This window comes from Phaseolus vulgaris, chromosome 9 (genome assembly GCF_000499845.2).
Source record: "Phaseolus vulgaris cultivar G19833 chromosome 9, P. vulgaris v2.0, whole genome shotgun sequence".
NCBI classification, from domain to species: domain Eukaryota; kingdom Viridiplantae; phylum Streptophyta; class Magnoliopsida; order Fabales; family Fabaceae; genus Phaseolus; species Phaseolus vulgaris.
In genome coordinates, this window is record NC_023751.2 from 8946052 (window position 1) to 8962910 (window position 16859).

Consider the following 16859-nt stretch of genomic DNA (forward strand, 5'->3'; position numbering starts at 1 on the left):
AACTTAAAAAAAAGTGGGACCATGAGAAATGATAACCGCAAAGACGGTGCGTAGTGAATGAAGCATAGAGAAGCCACGTAATGGGAAGAAAGCCCAAAGGCCCCAAACCACAGAGGGTAGCAGAGGAAATAAAAACAAAAAGAAAAGAGAATATAAAAGAGAATGAGAAGAATGAATATCTAATCCCAAAACACAATTTACAAACCCATCCCTCACCTCATATTTCTTTTTTTCTTTTTTTCTTTCCACAAAACAACTTAATAAATAAAATTGACTAACAGAAACCCAACCCCATTCCCACCATGGACCTCAACCCCCACACGGCGCAACGCCCCGCCACCCACCGCTGCTCTTGAGATGTTCCCGCCGCCGCAGCCACTGACGACACTCCCTTCCCTGCCGGATCTCATCCTCACGGCCCTCTCCGTCTGCTTCCTTGTCTCCTCCTCCAAGCCAAACATCGCCTCCACCCGCTGCCCCTTCCCACGCCGCTTCCTCAAATTCCCCGCCATGTCCCTCACCGCAACACCCTCCAAAAACACCTCCACAGCCACCGCCCTCAACACCCTCCCCCCGCGCCGTCACAGCTTCGCGTCCCCGCAATCCCTCTCCGACTGGCTCAAGCCCCGCCTCCCCTCAGACTCTTTCGCCTCGTGGGGCGTCAAGCCCGGCACCAAAAACGTGCACAACCTCTGGCTCGAAGTCTCCCAGGGCGAAACGTCCCTCGCCGACTCCACCCCTCCGATTCGGACCGTCCACGTCGTCCTCGTCCGCGTCACCGCCAAAGACGGCAAGCTCCTCGTCGAGTCGCACCAGGAGTTGTCCGATGGAAACGTACGGAAGCGCGGCAGGCCCTTATCAGAGAAGATGAAGCCCAACGAGGACCCCGAGTCCGCCGCCGTCAGAGGCATTTTCGAAGAGCTTGGCTCTGCGATTGTTGGTGCCGGACCCAATCCCGAATTCGCTGACATTGTCACCATCGATCCCAATTCGTACGAGATGCGGGTCGAGGAGCGCGACTCGGGTTCCTACCCGGGTTTGCCGGGTTGCTACGTTTTGCACACGGTCAGCGCCACAGTTGAGGGTTTGCCCGATGGTGATTTTTGCACGTACGAGGTTGATGAGTACGAAGGGGTTTTAGATGAGAAGAATCTTGCGGACAGAGCTGTCTCTGTGAAGAAGCATTATTGGACTTGGGTTAGTGCTGATTCCATCCACACTTGATTCATATATACCTCCTTTTCTATTTTTATAGTTGAGTTTAAGCTGACAATTTTTTCTCTCTTTCTGTTGCAACTTTTTATGGATATCATATGAAATATTGATAGCATCGGTTTTTTACTTGTAATATAGTTTTTGAGATAATAAGGTTGGGGCAAATTATGAGAGTGAAGCTGCTACTTGTACATCATGTCAATAAACCACGGCCATAAAATTTGCTGTTATTCTGCCTTTTCTTTATTCTCTTTTATAACTTCACTGATCTGCATTCTGTCTTTTGCTTCTCAGTTCTCCTACTGATCCCATTTAAACTATCTCTTAGGTTTCATTTCATATGAATTGCCAAGTTTCTTTCTTGAATGCCAACTACTCACTCCATTTGTTAAAATGAATTTGGAAACAGCAGTGGTATTCAGATAATAGTTGTTGCTAATGCTTTCAGTTTGTGTTGCTATTTCAATTAAATTCAATCTTGATCGTTCTAATTACAAGTATCATAATGAAATAGATGCATGTACGTACAAATTTCTTTTGAGAATCAATATGTTTTAAACAAAAATGTAGTTCGAGTGTAGTTCATAAGTTGGTCATTTGCCGCCATACATAAAACACGAATCAAGCACACTAATATGTAACATCTTGGCTCGAAACTAGTGATGGTAACTCCATATGAAGAACTGGATATAATATCCAATTGTGATTAGTGACAATAGTGTTCCTGTAAGCCACGCCAGAAACTGGCGTGGCCAAACCAGTTAGTGAACCCGTCACATTTTCTATCTAAATTTGCATTGTGATTTTGGAATACTATCATTGAGTTGAGAATCTTCTGCACCCAAAATAATCTGCAGTTGGGAATACGTAAATGATTAATAAAGACAAATATTTAATACCGTGGGCGTAAAAGTTTATAAAAGAGAACAAAAAAAGCTCAGTTAATAACGCATAGTGGTCCAAGTTTAAGGAATTTGTTTTCCTTTAAATTAAACACACAGAAAAAGTGAGGAGAGTTTTGCCCTATTAATAAGTTCACTTGTCTCAACCTAGATTAATCCGACCCAAAACGTCCAAGACTTTCTCTATTTTTTTTAAAAGTTGTTTCATCACATCACATGAAACAAATTATCATTCATTAATTTTGCTAATTAGGTGTGTTTTCACTGTTCAAAATTCCTCCAGCATCGCGTGGTCCCAGTTTTTATTCTTTTAGTAAAATCGCATCACAGATTAAAACTAGCACCATTTCCAGATTAACAGTTATTTTAATAGAGGTGGCGTCCTATGCTTAATCACTAAGTCTGCTTCCAAAATTCACAGATAAAATTGACAGATAAAAAAAAGTGTGGTAGATGAGTACCTTACTCATTTGCTTATATACTAATAATGGATGAGTAGGGTAGAAGCAATCTATACGTATGTATGTAACGGACTAATAATATGTACTCAACAAAACTTTTTTGACAAATGTGTTAACATACCTTCAAAAAGTTACACGTTGTTGAAGCAAACTAAGTTGATTCTCGGGGTTTTCACTTACCAACGCGTTGCCTATTTGGAAGCGACTTTCATGTCCATAAAAGCCACTGCACATCAATTTTTTCAAACGTAAAGTATCAAACTAATGAGCCTAGCTGCACTTCGAAAGTTCTGGTTCTCAACAAAGAAATCAACAGACAATTATTGGGTCACCTTTTGCCTCAACGTCAAGGTACACTTTTTTTAGGTCAATTTCTATAGGACTTTACTCTCATTTGTAATTAACATTTAAATCAAAGTTATTTTATCGATACTAAACAACTTTCGTATTTCCTAAAAAAAACGCAAGTTCTTATATATTCCTCTGAGATTTTTCAAAAATAATGTTCATTTAATCCTTTTATACACAACTAAAACTTTAAAACATTGATTCACTAATGGTCTATTTAGATGAAAAGAAAAGAAAAAACAAAAGAGAAAAGGTATGAATGATTATATATTTTCTTTCTTTTTTCCACTCAAACAAATAGCAGAGTAATGAGTTGTGTTATATTCATGGTCTAAGCCATGTTACTTGAAGACATTGTAATTTCTGAAAGTAGAGGGCTTTAAAGTTACTTTTTGTAAAGAATTTCTGTTGGGGTTGGTATCCTTGTTGGCTGACTTTGTTTATCAAAATCCTAAGTGGGACAAGTATTTGCCATAATGCTTCTTTCTACAATTCTACTCAATGTGGAAGAGGGTTCTCGTTTTGAAGACTGGCATCTATATTTTGTATCAACCTTGTTAGACCAGTTGAAATTACTTTATATGCATACATCTTTTGGACTCTGGAATTTGTTAATGGTGTGGAAGTGTTTGCTATTGTCAAGTTCCTTTGTTTTTTCTTGCCATTTTCACGTTAATATCAGTTCCAATTTGTAGGGACCGGTAGGTAGAGCTTTTTGGCTTTTATAATCCTGAAAAAGTTATCTGACTTTACATTATTTGAGCCACTATGATTTTATAAGTATTATGATAATCTCATGTGAGCTTAAACTAATTACCAAACTTGCTGCTTTAACTTTTGTAGGTTTACGTTTTACACATCTGTTTGGTGAGCCATTAGCTTCCAATAGCAAAACGTATTGTTCAAAGAATTCTTCCCTTCATATTTCATAATACTATTTTTTTTCAGATTGTAAAAGTATCTCAAAATACTACAGCCTATAGAAGATGAACACAAAATCAGCAGAAATATAAATTACTTTAATCAAACGTGGATTCTTCATGTGAATTTTTTAAAATATTTATAAAATGCCTAACAACAACCATTCAGAGCTTTTGACTTAGTTAAATAAATATATCATAAGTAAAAGTTTTTCAACTGGCAGCTTCAGCATATGCATGTAATTAAGAATTCCGAGAATGCTGCCATGGTTGTGGTTGCATTGATGAAGGAGTAGCTCTTGACAATGAATGCGTGAGAAAAAAGCAGTAAGTAAAAAAGTAATTAAGTTTTTAACTATGAATCCCAGAGTTACCATTCCCTGGTATATTCATCTGAGACATGCATGGCCAGTATCATCTCTTCTTGTTCAAAAAAGAGAGAAAAATGTAAGCTGATTCATAGTTACCAAAAGTTTGATTAAAGTAAAGCATACATGATTCTTAAAGGCAAGGAATTGACACTTATGTGATTCTCCAACGAAAGCTACCAATTTTTATCTCTTTTCTTTCACTCTCTCTTCTCCGAATCACATCTACAGATTCTTCAATCAAAGTTTTTCTCCTTCGCATCCACAAAATAAACCAAAGAAACAAAGGTGACCCAGCATCTACTCATGGATCCACTTCCAAAAGCCACTAGTGAGATACCATGAAATCCAACGATCAACTGATTTTCACTTCTATTTTTACCATCACGAGCAGAGCAAAACAAATTTAAATAGATAGTGCGAGGAAAAAAGAGAGAAAGAGAAAGAGAAAGAGATGAAAATAAAAGGCAAATTAAAGAGATAAGATGAACCATCTATAATATCTTTTCATTTTCACTCACAAAGTGTAACCTTTTGTCCTATCATTAACATATATTTTATTTACAAATCACTTAGTGGCTGCAAAACACGTTTCAATACAAAGCCAACCAAAATCTGCAAACAAGAAAGCTTGAAAACTCGCCTCGATATGAGTACTGGATTATATCATTATCATTTATATGTTGAAGTTAGCAAGATGGTGCTAAATTTAAATTGTGGTAGAGCACTGCGTCCCTTGCTTGGAAGTGAGAGGACCAGCAGGAGTAGAGGGTCCAAAGGCATTCATAGCAACACAATTAACATTGAACCTGTAACGTCCAGAGACCCATGTTCCCACCTTCCAACGAAGCTTTCCATTGGCTTTCAGATTCAAAACTAGTCTTCCAACAATTTGATCACGACCCAGTTCATAGCCAAGAGAGGGAGCCACAGGTAAAATGTTTCCCACCAGAGAGGCTGTTATGAGATTACTCTCCTCTTGGCCCTGGTAGAAGGGTGGCACAGGGGTGTCACCGGTAATTTGCTGCGCCTTGTAGGTTGCATAGACTTGAATCTCATCGTAGTAAATGCCAACTTTCTGGTTCGGGTTCTTGGAGAGAAGGGTGAGTTGGATGGAGGAGTTGAGGTTGGGGCCTGAGAGACTGAGCTGGTAGATGTCAACTTCTTTGAGGGAGAATTGAGGCTTGGCAGGGTGGAGGACGAGCCAAATAAGAAGTATTAGTAGTAGGATTGAGGTAAAACAGGCTGATAAACTGAAGTAGAGCTTCTTGTAGTTGCTCTTAATTTTCAATCCTTCTTTGGCAGCACAGTGTTTTGGAGAGGGTATTGTGATTTTAGACATTTGTGAGAGAAAGAGGGAGAGAGAGAGAGAGAGAGAGAGAGAAAGATGAAAGAAGGGATGCTTACAACGTTAAGGAAGAGGGGGGCTTGTGGTTTATAAAGAGAGCAGAAAGCCACAATTATTATCTGCTAGCATGCTTTTGACTGGTAGCACTAGGATTTCCCTTGTGGTGATTAGTCTTTAATAATTATTATTATTATTATTATCAGATATTAAAGCCTTAAAGCTTCTGGAAAATTTATACTGTAAGGAAATTCTGGCATGGCATAGACGCATACGCTTCTAACTAGCATGGGTAAATTCAGCTGTTATGTTTGCTGAAAATTTACATAACTTTTCTAGGCTTCTGAATCATGTATACATACCCTTGTTCACCTTCTTTTTAAAAGAATAACAATGTTATTTAAGTATGATTACTTTCAGTTCATCAATTCACAGAATAGATTACTATTTACTTTGGAAGTAAGACTAGGAAAAAGTAAAAAACACATATTCTAACATACTTTTTCACTTTGCCTTCTCCAATATAATTACCATTAAAAGAAGTACATACTTTCTTCAACCCTATTCACAAGATTTTTAAGCAATTTATACACTTAAAAAAACAATTAAAAACAACAAATTTGTCTGGTGTTCTAAAGTTATCCTTTCACCTTTAAAACTATAATATTTGAGAGAGACTTTGTAACCCATGAAAGATGAGGAAAAGGGTCCTTGGGTATGTATGCACTTGGTTGGGACACGTAGAATGAACTATTAGAACGTGTAGTTTGGTTCAGCCGAATGTCTCTGCATCATTTCCATCACTTTTTCTTACCAAACTACATATTTTTTCAAAATCTTTTGCAAAGAAATACTAGCGAAGTTTCAGAGGTACAGGGGGAGCTTTAGCCTTTTCCCCTGAAAACAAAATTTGCACTTTCATGGTTCCAATGTTAAGAGCACCATAAAGTTGACACAGATACACTGTAGAAAGCCTAGAATGTAACCCAGTTGTGTTAATGCAATAGGTATTTACGGTTATTTTCATGGTACCTCTACTTCTTTTCTTTAGGCCGTAAACCGCTATGGTCGTTTTCACCCTTTTCTGTAATGAGATGATTGTGACTGCCACACAACGCTAAGAACCAAATATGTGGCAATAACTGTCCCCTATCCAACCTGTTCTTTTTGGCGCAATTGGGTCTGCAGTAGCTTGCTTTTTCAAAAGATCTTATTTCAGACAAAACTTTGTTTGAGCAATTTAAGCAACACAGAGAAAAAGTGCAAGCTGAATTGAACACCCAACCTCCTGTAATTCATAAGAACTTTGATATTTAAAACTCTCAAGCATTCGATAAAATGGCCTTACTTAAAGTGTTCTAATTCTCTAGGGAACATTACCAATCAAAACTTCCAAGTAAAGGAAATATCTTTAATGTGTTCTTTGTATACTGCTTCATTTCTTAGACATTGAAAAGTTATGTATGTAGTTTGAAGACTAAGGAACAAGCAACAATATCATGGTAAAGAGCACAAGCCAAGTAGCCCCTATGAAGTGCACGTCACTAGTGGTTATTACCACCTGCAATCAAAGAAGAGGGTACACCATAATTCAGTGGGCCCGAGTTCCTCCTGCAAATATATTGGAAGCCCTATTGCCTTAAGATAACTCAGATAAAGATAATTTTTGGGAATTGCAAATTAAAACGATAGTATATATAGTATAAACAATATGATAGTGGCACGATGATTGAAGGGAAGAGGATACGGTTATAGGTGATAGCTCTTTAAGCAATAATGGGGTGATTATAAAAGAAAGGCAGAAGCAAAGCTTCTTTTGTAAAAAGAGACGTAGAGGAAATAGACTAAATGCCCTTTTTTCATGATTGGAGATATGGCACAAATGGCCTAGTGGCGTGCCCTCTCGCTTCTGCCTATTGGAAACAGTGTGATGTGTTATTCAGAAAATTGCTCAGACTTGTGCTTCTGATGATTTTCTAACCCTCAGTTTCATGGTTAGATTGGCATGAATAGTCTTGATGAACTTTTAAGCAGTTGATTAACCGAATAAATAATAATCATAATAGTAGTTAAGTAAAGGATTACCAAGTGAAGTTCCATCATGCATATCAACACATGGTAATGGGGGACCATTTCATTTCTTTAATTTTGGGTCATTTGCCCACATATGACCCTAGTTAGAAGTTTAGATAGGCCATAGCAGAGACGTTTGACATTAAAAGTAACTTTTTTTTCGGTTTTTATTGAATATTGATCCTTCAATCAAGAGAAGATGATGCTCCCATAACCTAGTGATTTCTCCTCTTATCACCTTTGTTACTTAATTTTGTATTAATAACCCTTGAATAATCCGGAACATAAAGATTCCATTATGTTCATATTATTTGTCACACAGTATTTTACTTAGATTTATTGACATTATTAAAAGTTCCTTTTTCTGTTATCATTGAGTATTGATCCTTCAATCAAGAGAAGTTGATGACCCCATGATCAAGTGTTTCTCCTGTTTTCAGCTTTGCTTCTCAATTTTTTTTGTTTATATCTTTGCTCATGGATCTTAAAGACTCTCATGTGCAGATTATTTAAGGGAAACTTTTTGCTTAGTTTTCAGAGATAAAATAAAAGTTCCACACTTCTAGTTATATTGGTTTCTTTCCTTTTCTTTTTTTTCATTTTCTATATTTAGAAGAATTCCCCATAACTTTTTTTTAATTCAAAACATAAACTAAAGACCTTAAGCCTATATGAAACTAAATAAATTGCTAACTTAGAATAGTGATTATGTTGGTTATTTGAATAGCTGAATATTCGGTTGAAATAAAAAAAGAATCATCTTCAAATTTGGTTGTTGGGAAGTAGAAGCAAGGAAAGGGTATGGTGGGGGAGTGAGTTGTTTAAACTTTAGACAACCTTTGGCATTATTATTTCCAGAATGCAAAAGGGTCACCTGATGTTTGGCTACTACCATTTGTCCATTTCTAAACTATGTATTCTGTTTCTGTCTGCATACATTTTTTTCTTAAATTTTATCCACAAACTTAATCAAGAATACAAATGCTCTATTGCTACCTGCAATTCTTGAACGCAAACACGACTCTATAATTTTCAATTTCACAATTCAAAAATTCAGGTGATAAGGATCCCAACTCTGATATTAGCACGTGAAGAGGAATTGTTTTAACCTCTGCTTTTTGTTTTGCTTCTTTGTATACATTGAAAGTGTGTGGACAAAATTTTTGAAAAGAAAAATCACGATGTAACATTTATTTAAGAAAATTATAAAGGATTTGAGAAAAAAAAAATAGTATCAAACGTTTTGTTCTTTTAAAAAAAGAACTCGTCTTAAAATTCTTCGAACAGGTTTTTTGTTAAATTTATTTTTTCTTAAAAAATGCCTACTTTAAAATAATATATGATTGAATTACGCTTTCCCTCTAATTATAGAAGTTACACTTTTCTTTCTCGTGAATGAATATGCATTATACATAAACTCCTGTGCAACTAATTTTAAACCTTTATTATCAATTTGGAGACTTCGAAAAATAAATAAAAATTGTAAACAAAGATTCAAAACTAATAAGAAAGTTTAATATTTGATTTTATCTCTTTTAAAAACAAAATTAATATTAGTGGACAAAATAAGTCAATAACATAAACAGTTGCAAAAGAAAGAAAATGTTATTAAAATGTAAGTAAATCATTATTTTGAACTACAATGAAAAGTTGGTCACAAACTACGAAATAACATGGCAAAGCCATTAAAAAGGTAGATGGCGTCCTGATATCATGCAGCTTCCAATGGAAATCAATCTTACTTCTTTTTCTATTTTTCAATTCTCCTTTTGTGGGGATGGAATATGGGTAGTGGTGGTGGGACGGGAATCACTTTCCAAACTCTTTCATATGCACTCTTTTAGAAAAGTTTGCTTGCTAAACCTGCAACCACCTTAGGTAAACCAAATTTTTACGAGAAAAGAGGTGGGTAGTTATTATTAAAAAAAAATCATTAAGTTATGACAATATATAAGAATTCTTTACGTTATCAATCAGTAGCGAGTCCTTGTAAGAAACAACTTCTTAAAAGTAAATAAATAATGTGGCACAAATATCTCTATAAAACTTTATAAAATTACAATGATATAATAATACATTGGGTATATTATTCACGATCTACAACGAAGGAAAATGAGAAAAATGGTTTTAGAAAGCATGTACAGAAATCTGGTATTTAAGGATTCAGGAAAACAAAATTTTGAAGCAACTATATACTATGAACTCATGCTCTCCTCTCCAGCAAGTCAGAAATCTGTGAATGATCATATTCTTTACCATCTTGTTCTGCAACAAGACCATCAGGAAGAACTTGACGAACAAACTGTCCTTTCACTCTGGGACGCTGCTCTGCTAGTTTCTTTCTGCTCTCATATCGAACCTGTTTAAAAGTATAAGAGAAAGTTAGCATCTTTCTTAAACAATGGTAGTCTTCCTATAATAATGTTACACAGATAGTAGTGGTGAACCTTTTTCTCATAGCATCTCTCTTTTCTTTTCAACCGGAATTTGTTTAGTGCTGCTTCTCTTTGGATTGATCGATGGGAGTTTGCATTGTTTGTGAGGTCCTCATTCTTGCTCTCTGAAGCTACCCTGACAGTGGTAACTTGATCAACGTTGCTTATACTTCCACAGTTGCTTCCATAACCGATGCTGTTAAGATGGCTTGCGTTTCCATTACAGAAACTACTCGACACACTTTGATCAGTTGTAGGAGAGATATGCCCTCGAACCTCTGCATGTTCTGTTTTGTGCTCCTGTGTGTACACAATGTGGTTCTGGGAACTGTTTCCATTTGGACCAAGAGATTCATAAAGCTGCTCCGAACTACTCTCTTTCATGTTTGACTGATGAAAAGCATTTTGAAAGTTTGGTTCAAGAAGCACAACTGAACTTGGACTTGGCATTGTTGGTGGACCTGACTGTGTACGAAACATTGAAGGATGTACAGAACCATAGGCTGTCCATAGATCATTGAACCTTACACCCTTTACTGGAATTGGGAGAGAATGCACTTGTTGAGAGTGTGAGGTTGCAAGTTCAGACTCTTTTGATTGGACTGTAGTTGGAGACACCATATATCTTTGCATACCTGGTGTTGAACTATCGGAGTTGCAGCCAGTAACAACGTGTGAGATGCTTTCCTTACCATTTGCTCTCTGATCTCTTTGTTGATCAGAGAAGTTAATTAACGCTGCAGGCGTCAATACTTGCAATTGCCTGTTAGTATACCTGCATCAATTTCAATGGTAAGCATATAGAAATTCAACAGGGCAGCGTATTTTTACGAGGCCAATTGACAAAATCCATAGACTTACTAACTTCTTCCCCCCTCCTAAAGAAGACACAACCCGAACTATGTAAAATTTAGTTATCAAAAATGGTCTGAAGTTCCAAGAATTAAGCCCTTTTTTAAAATAAGTTTCTCAAAATTATCAGTCAATAATTACCATCCTTTAATATATTTCAGCAGGTAATTTTAATAAAACTGAACTCAACCTTTTAGTTTGTTTAAGGCCTTTCATCCCTGGAACTCCTTTATATTAAATTAATTAAGGAAGATGTGCAGACATATAGCAACCAACTGATTTCTACCAGTTAAAGAGAACTAGAAGGAACTTCAACACAATTTAAAATGAGGATAACAAGAGATTATAGCAGTTACCGCTTGAAGGCTGAAGCATTAGAATGCATCAGGGTGTGCCTTTCTTCAGTGAGTTCATTCTCAAAGCTGCTGGGACGAGATCTTCTCAGAGAAAGATCTAATTGAGGAGAAAGGTCAACTTTGCCCGTGCAATCAACTGTGGGACTCTTTACCATGCAGTTGGGATGAGTATGAAATGCTCCTATCAAGTCAATAGCTTCCCTGGAAGAGTTAATTTGAACATAGTGATTGTCATGAGCCTCACCACTGATGCTAGCATTCCCCAAATGCTCTGGATCAGCATCCTTGTCATTAGTTGTGCTTGCCTCACCATTTCTCTGCATAGTTAATCCTAAAAAAATACAAGTTCGGTTCAATTTTAGACATTCTTCCCTTTCAAGTAACTAAATAACAGAAGATTTGCAATAAAGTGGTAGAAACTTACCTCCAGCATGACTGTCATTCATCATCAATGTCCGTCCTAAACGAATGCATGTTTCAACCTCTTGTGTCTCTGCTCCATTTGGATATTCTTCCCCACATTTCGCTGGAGAAAATTCTAGCGTGTTATCCACAGGGCCACTCTCAGCTTCCAAGTCAGGCTTAGTACAAGAGCTCTGCAACAGAAAGCAAACATACAGAACCTATATGAAAACTTCATTCAGACAACCTAAACTGAAAGCAATCTTTTCTTTAAACTATAAGAGGTTTATAGAAATACACAAACATCTAGTTGAAAATATAATGCATTTGAAGTACACCAAGGAAATGTAAATTTTGGAGGACTGTTGCCATACCAAAAGGTGATATGCTTTGGTAGTGTTCCAAAGAAGTTAAAAAGACAATTTACTTAAGAAATAACTGTTGGGAAATTTCAGACAGATATGATTGAATTTCCAAGCTGATTAGCATTTGGAATGCAAAAGAGACAACGGTGGAGACTGTAATGAGTGTAGTATTACATTATCCTAGCATCCTATTAAGAAACATTCTCGTTCGCAATGAATTAAGCAGCAAAAAAAGTTATATTGATAATTAGATGGTTCTATCTGCATCCCCTGGAGTATGGTGACATACCCAATGTATGTAATTGTGTTGTTCTTCGTCCTCGCACAAATGTCTTCAAATAAATGCAATAATAATAACTTCTAGGTTTGGAAAACTAACCTGTGCATCACTTCCTTTCTCAATTAATTCCATATTTATCTGAATGCAGGCAGCATCACCACTTGAACGATTGCTAGCAGCATTATTTTCAGCAGTGGCTTCAATCTTCTGCTGTGCAACACTCTCATCTTGGGGACCATTTGTGCCAGTGGCTGACTGACAGGGAAAATATAATAAATTAAAATTTCAATAAGTTATCAATAACATGTGACATTTTTAAGGAAAAAGGAACTGAAATGAGTGAATAGGAGTCCTACTGATTGTCTTCTCCAAACATGTTGCCACAAATTTCTCAGTTCATTTTTCCTTATTGGCTTAACAAGATAATCGGCAGCACCTCTCAGCATGCATTTGTATACTGTGCTAATTGAATCTTTGGAAGACATCACTGGAAAAACATCAAGAAATTCAGATCAATACTTCAGGTGTTAACAAAGTTAGAAAATTCAGTAACAGCTAAAATATTTAGCAGTGATATCATACTTATGACAGGGATGTTTTTGCAAATATCATGCTCCATAATCAACGTAAGAAGAGCATAGCCAGATATGGATGGCAAATCCACTTCGGTCAGTATAAGATCAACACTCCCCGGTCTTCCCTTGAGTAATTCCCACGCCTTCAAGCCATCAGAAACTGCAGCCACTGCTCAGAACAGATGGACAAAGTTATTTTGAAGTTCTAAGAGTGTGTAATTAGTTTCAAATACTTAATTTTCTCACATTAAAGCATTAAACAAGAAGAGAAGGTCCATAATAGAAATTCTTTAAGCAAATTGACAACTAAAATAATTATATCATGCAAGAAAATAATTGAATAACGTAAGCCTGTAGTTTCCAAACTGCCAAGACTCTTAAAGCAAGTTGAAAGGAGCCATTAGTTCCTTAGACTTTCATTGAACCCAGATCCCCATCACATAACCTGTCAGAAAATAGATAATTTCTTTTAAAAAGGAAAAAAAATATTAAAACGTTGCAAAAGAAATAAAAGGCCCATTTTTGTGTACACAGATTTTCATTTCTCTCCCTAACTTATTTTTCTGTATTAAATCCTTATAAGCTTTCCGACTGCTGCCAACTTTATATTACCAAAAATCATATGTCAATCCTTTCTAATATTGAGACTCCAAAGATTTCGATTTCCTATACCCTCTTCTTCTTCCTGCCCGCACCCCCACCCCCCAAGGTTTACAACCAATCAAATTTACGGTTTCATCCCTGAAAAACAGAACAGAGACAGGGAGGGAAAGCAGAACAAACCAATTCACATGCTTATTTCACAGCAAACCATTGAACATGCAAGCCACAGAAAAGGAGATAGAACAGAACCTAACCAAATGCAAAAGGAAAAACAAACAGTAAAACTTAAAAAAATTGCAAATTATAATATTGACCATAAAGAAGCAAGCAAGTTCCCATATCCAGGTCGAGACAACCGCAGAAGAAAAAATATTAAAAAAAAACAAACACAAACCCAAATTCACAAAAGAGAGAAAAAGAAGAACCAAAAGAAAATCAGCCTCGTGAAATTAAAGACAGAAGCGATAGAAGAAGGTTTTCTAACCTTTGTAGCTGCATTTTCTGAGAAGCGCAGCTATAATCTGCCTTGTGGAGTCATCGGCTTCAACCAACAACACCCTCAAAATCATCCTAGGCAGAAACTTCTCCCATCTCATCAAGCCCTTCAATTCACCCTTGCTAGCACTCGCACTCTCTTCCTTCTCCACTCTCACTGACTTCTCTCCGCTCATCACCGTCTCCCCCATATTCCAACCGAATGAACCCAGGTACCGGAATGGCACTACAGCATCAGAATTCAGAATCTTGGCGGAACCAAAACCTCTTTCACCAAGCACACAGAGAGAACAACAATCTCATATCTTGTATCCAATTCTGGTGGGTAAATACATAAAAAAGCAACAAAGAAAAAGGCGATATGTGGAAGCAATGGTGGACGGAGAGACACCGTTAAGTTTAACAGCGAGTTGATCGAACGGCGTGGGACAAGAGAGAAACATTAACCGCCCTATGATCGAACGGCCAGCGAAAATATCCTTGTTTACGAAAATATCTAGACACTTGGAGGCGGTGGCCCACATGCTCCACGTCATCAATCAGATCTGATTTTCGACCAAAGATCTAAAGCAAAAAAGCCATTGGGTTCTCGTGGTTGGTGCTGGTGGTGGATATTTTTTCATCCTCTTTTTTTTTTTTTTTTTCTTTTGGCTCTTATTATTTCGCTCCTTCCGTTTCCATCCAAATCCAAAATATCACAATTTATTATCTCTCTGCGGGCATTTGGATATTTTGGTGTGGGCCCCGCCGCCACAAAGATATTAAAATTAAACCCACTCTCTCTCTCAGATATTTTTGAGTGCATCTATCCATGGTCGACACCGAGACACGTGGCTCTGTTCTAGGGGATAGTCTTGTTTTGTGGCTTTGAAGTTGTCAAACGCTGTATACCACACCCCCAAAGCCTCACGCGCCACACCTCTTCCGTGTTCCAAACACGCTCTTCCGTTGGATGCTAGAATATCCCATGGCGTGGGTCCCCCTTCTTCTTTGACTTTGTTTTTATGAGTGTAGGTGTGGTTCAGGGGTGACGCTCAAACCAACCTAGGACACTTTTCGATATCCTATTTGCTCCCACAAACCCTTCTTCTTTTTATCTCATAATCAACTCTCTAATTACTCCTTTTTTCCTTAACCACCATAATGCTTTCCCACTAATTCCAATCTCTACCACTATTTTATTTTTCCTCATTTCTCTCTTTCTTTCTTTTTCTCCTTCTTAATCCTCATCCCTTCCTTTTCTTTTGCAAACTATAACCCTCAACACTCCATAACTTTATTTCTTCCCAACCACTAATCAATCAGATATTGTGATGGCTATATTATGCAATAATTCAATAACAGTCTCATAATTAAAAAAATGGACTTTTCAATTTTAAAAAATAAAATTAATACTTTATGCAATTTCTATCATAACCTACTTATGATCAAATTTAGCTGAGACTAATTTAGTTGGCATGAAGTTCTTTTATGAGTGAAGCTGTACAGTACAAGGACTAAACTTGGATTTGAAACCAAACAAATTATTCCATTTTTTTCTGTTTATTCTTTTCCACATTAGTTTATTTCCTAATTATTAGTTCTAAACGAGAAAACTTTCATTTAGTAATCCATTTTGTGTTACTAAAACTGCTATTTTTCCACATCTGTATTATTTTTTTAAAACACGTGAGCAATTAGTTAGTATTGATTTATAAGTGCTTGCTATTGTTAGTGAGTGTTGAGTGCAGCTATAGTCTATGTAGCACGGACAATTAGCACTAACAACATACATAAAATTTCTAAAATCTAGGATACGGAAATATGGATCTATAAATTATATAATTATGAATTATATAAATTGACAATAAAGATTTATTATGTTTCAAATTATTTTTTGGAACGGAAAGATTTTTTTCATGACTGGTTCACAAATATTTGTTTCTTATTTTTATAATCATAATAATAATTTATACAATGAAGTTTGAATTTTTAGAAAATTAATGTTTTTTTCCTTTTTAAAACTGTGTTAGAACTGTACTAGAATTGTCAAAAATCTAACAAATACATTTTGAATTGGACACTTCACGGATATATGTCTTACAGGTCTCATACGAGTGTCGGTGTCCGATACGAGTACCAGACACCAATACACCATTTAAGAGAGTGTTCAAGCTTCCTATGCTATAATTGTTTAAAATTCTAAATAACTAATTAGAAATAGTATAACTTAAGAGACATGGATTTTAAGAATGTTTAAATTTACAATCTCACTCCTATAAATGTGCACATGTTTTAATGACATGCGATTGGTTTGAAGTCTTGTTTGATTGAAAACTGTTCCAGGCTCCTGTACATGTGAAGAAGATGTGTCTCTTTGGATATAAAATATCTACGAACATTAACAGCCCTAGATATTACAGGGGAGAAGATATTTTGTTTTTAAGAGAAATGAAAATTATTCACAAAATTATATGCCAGCTAAATTTAAAGTGATAGGAAAACTTTTCTTTCACGTCCCCAAATAGTAAAAAATATACACTTCACAACTCCATATAATAATATAATAATATTTTAAATTAAAAATAAAATAAAATATATATATATATTAATTTATTAGGTATTTTTTTATACTTAGATGATGTTAATGTATCAGTAAGCATGTGGTGAAGTATGGATAAGTGGCTTAAGAGAAGGGAAGGGAGAAAAAGAAAGGGTAGTTATTGTGATATGCATGAGGAAAAACATGAGGAAAAGCAGGTGAATGTATCATGTGCAAAGGGCGATGAACTATTTAAACTTGGTCTCATTTTCCTTTTTGCAAGCTACAATGAAAGCAACAGAACACGATGCATTCCTGATTAAATAACTTGCATAGCTTAGCC

The 16859-nt window shown here is 36.2% G+C and overlaps 3 protein-coding genes across 3 annotated transcripts; 1 reads left to right on the forward strand and 2 right to left on the reverse strand.

Annotated features, from left to right (window-relative positions):
* LOC137821594 (uncharacterized) lies at window positions 1-1445 on the forward strand. Its single transcript, XM_068626255.1, has one exon. It carries the CDS (start codon window positions 358-360, stop codon window positions 1222-1224), a length of 867 nt encoding a protein of 288 aa, XP_068482356.1. The 5' UTR covers window positions 1-357; the 3' UTR covers window positions 1225-1445.
* A 3241-nt stretch (window positions 1446-4686) lies between these two features.
* Window positions 4687-5634, reverse strand: LOC137821595 (NDR1/HIN1-like protein 26). Its single transcript, XM_068626256.1, has one exon. It carries the CDS (start codon window positions 5554-5556, stop codon window positions 4924-4926), a length of 633 nt encoding a protein of 210 aa, XP_068482357.1. The 5' UTR covers window positions 5557-5634; the 3' UTR covers window positions 4687-4923.
* A 4035-nt stretch (window positions 5635-9669) lies between these two features.
* Window positions 9670-14623, reverse strand: LOC137821596 (two-component response regulator-like APRR5). Its single transcript, XM_068626257.1, has 8 exons — window positions 13985-14623; window positions 12905-13066; window positions 12679-12809; window positions 12422-12577; window positions 11700-11871; window positions 11276-11606; window positions 10080-10842; window positions 9670-9991 (listed from the first exon to the last, which is right to left on the reverse strand). Exons 1-8 carry the CDS (start codon window positions 14184-14186, stop codon window positions 9836-9838), a joined length of 2073 nt encoding a protein of 690 aa, XP_068482358.1. The 5' UTR covers window positions 14187-14623; the 3' UTR covers window positions 9670-9835.
* Between the last annotated feature and the right edge of the window lie 2236 nt (window positions 14624-16859).

Excerpts from the sequence above, each read along its gene's own strand:
- LOC137821594 (XM_068626255.1), top strand. The coding sequence starts at position 358 with ATGTTCCCGCCGCCGCAGCCACTGACGACACTCCCTTCCCTGCCGGAT.
- LOC137821596 (XM_068626257.1), bottom strand. The coding sequence starts at position 14,186 with ATGGGGGAGACGGTGATGAGCGGAGAGAAGTCAGTGAGAGTGGAGAAG. Across the intron at positions 13,067-13,984 it reads CAGAAAATGCAGCTACAAAG|TGGCTGCAGTTTCTGATGGC; the intron begins GTTAGAAAACCT and ends TGTTCTGAGCAG. Across the intron at positions 12,578-12,678 it reads ATGTTTGGAGAAGACAATCA|TCAGCCACTGGCACAAATGG; the intron begins GTAGGACTCCTA and ends TTTCCCTGTCAG.
- LOC137821595 (XM_068626256.1), bottom strand. The coding sequence starts at position 5,556 with ATGTCTAAAATCACAATACCCTCTCCAAAACACTGTGCTGCCAAAGAA.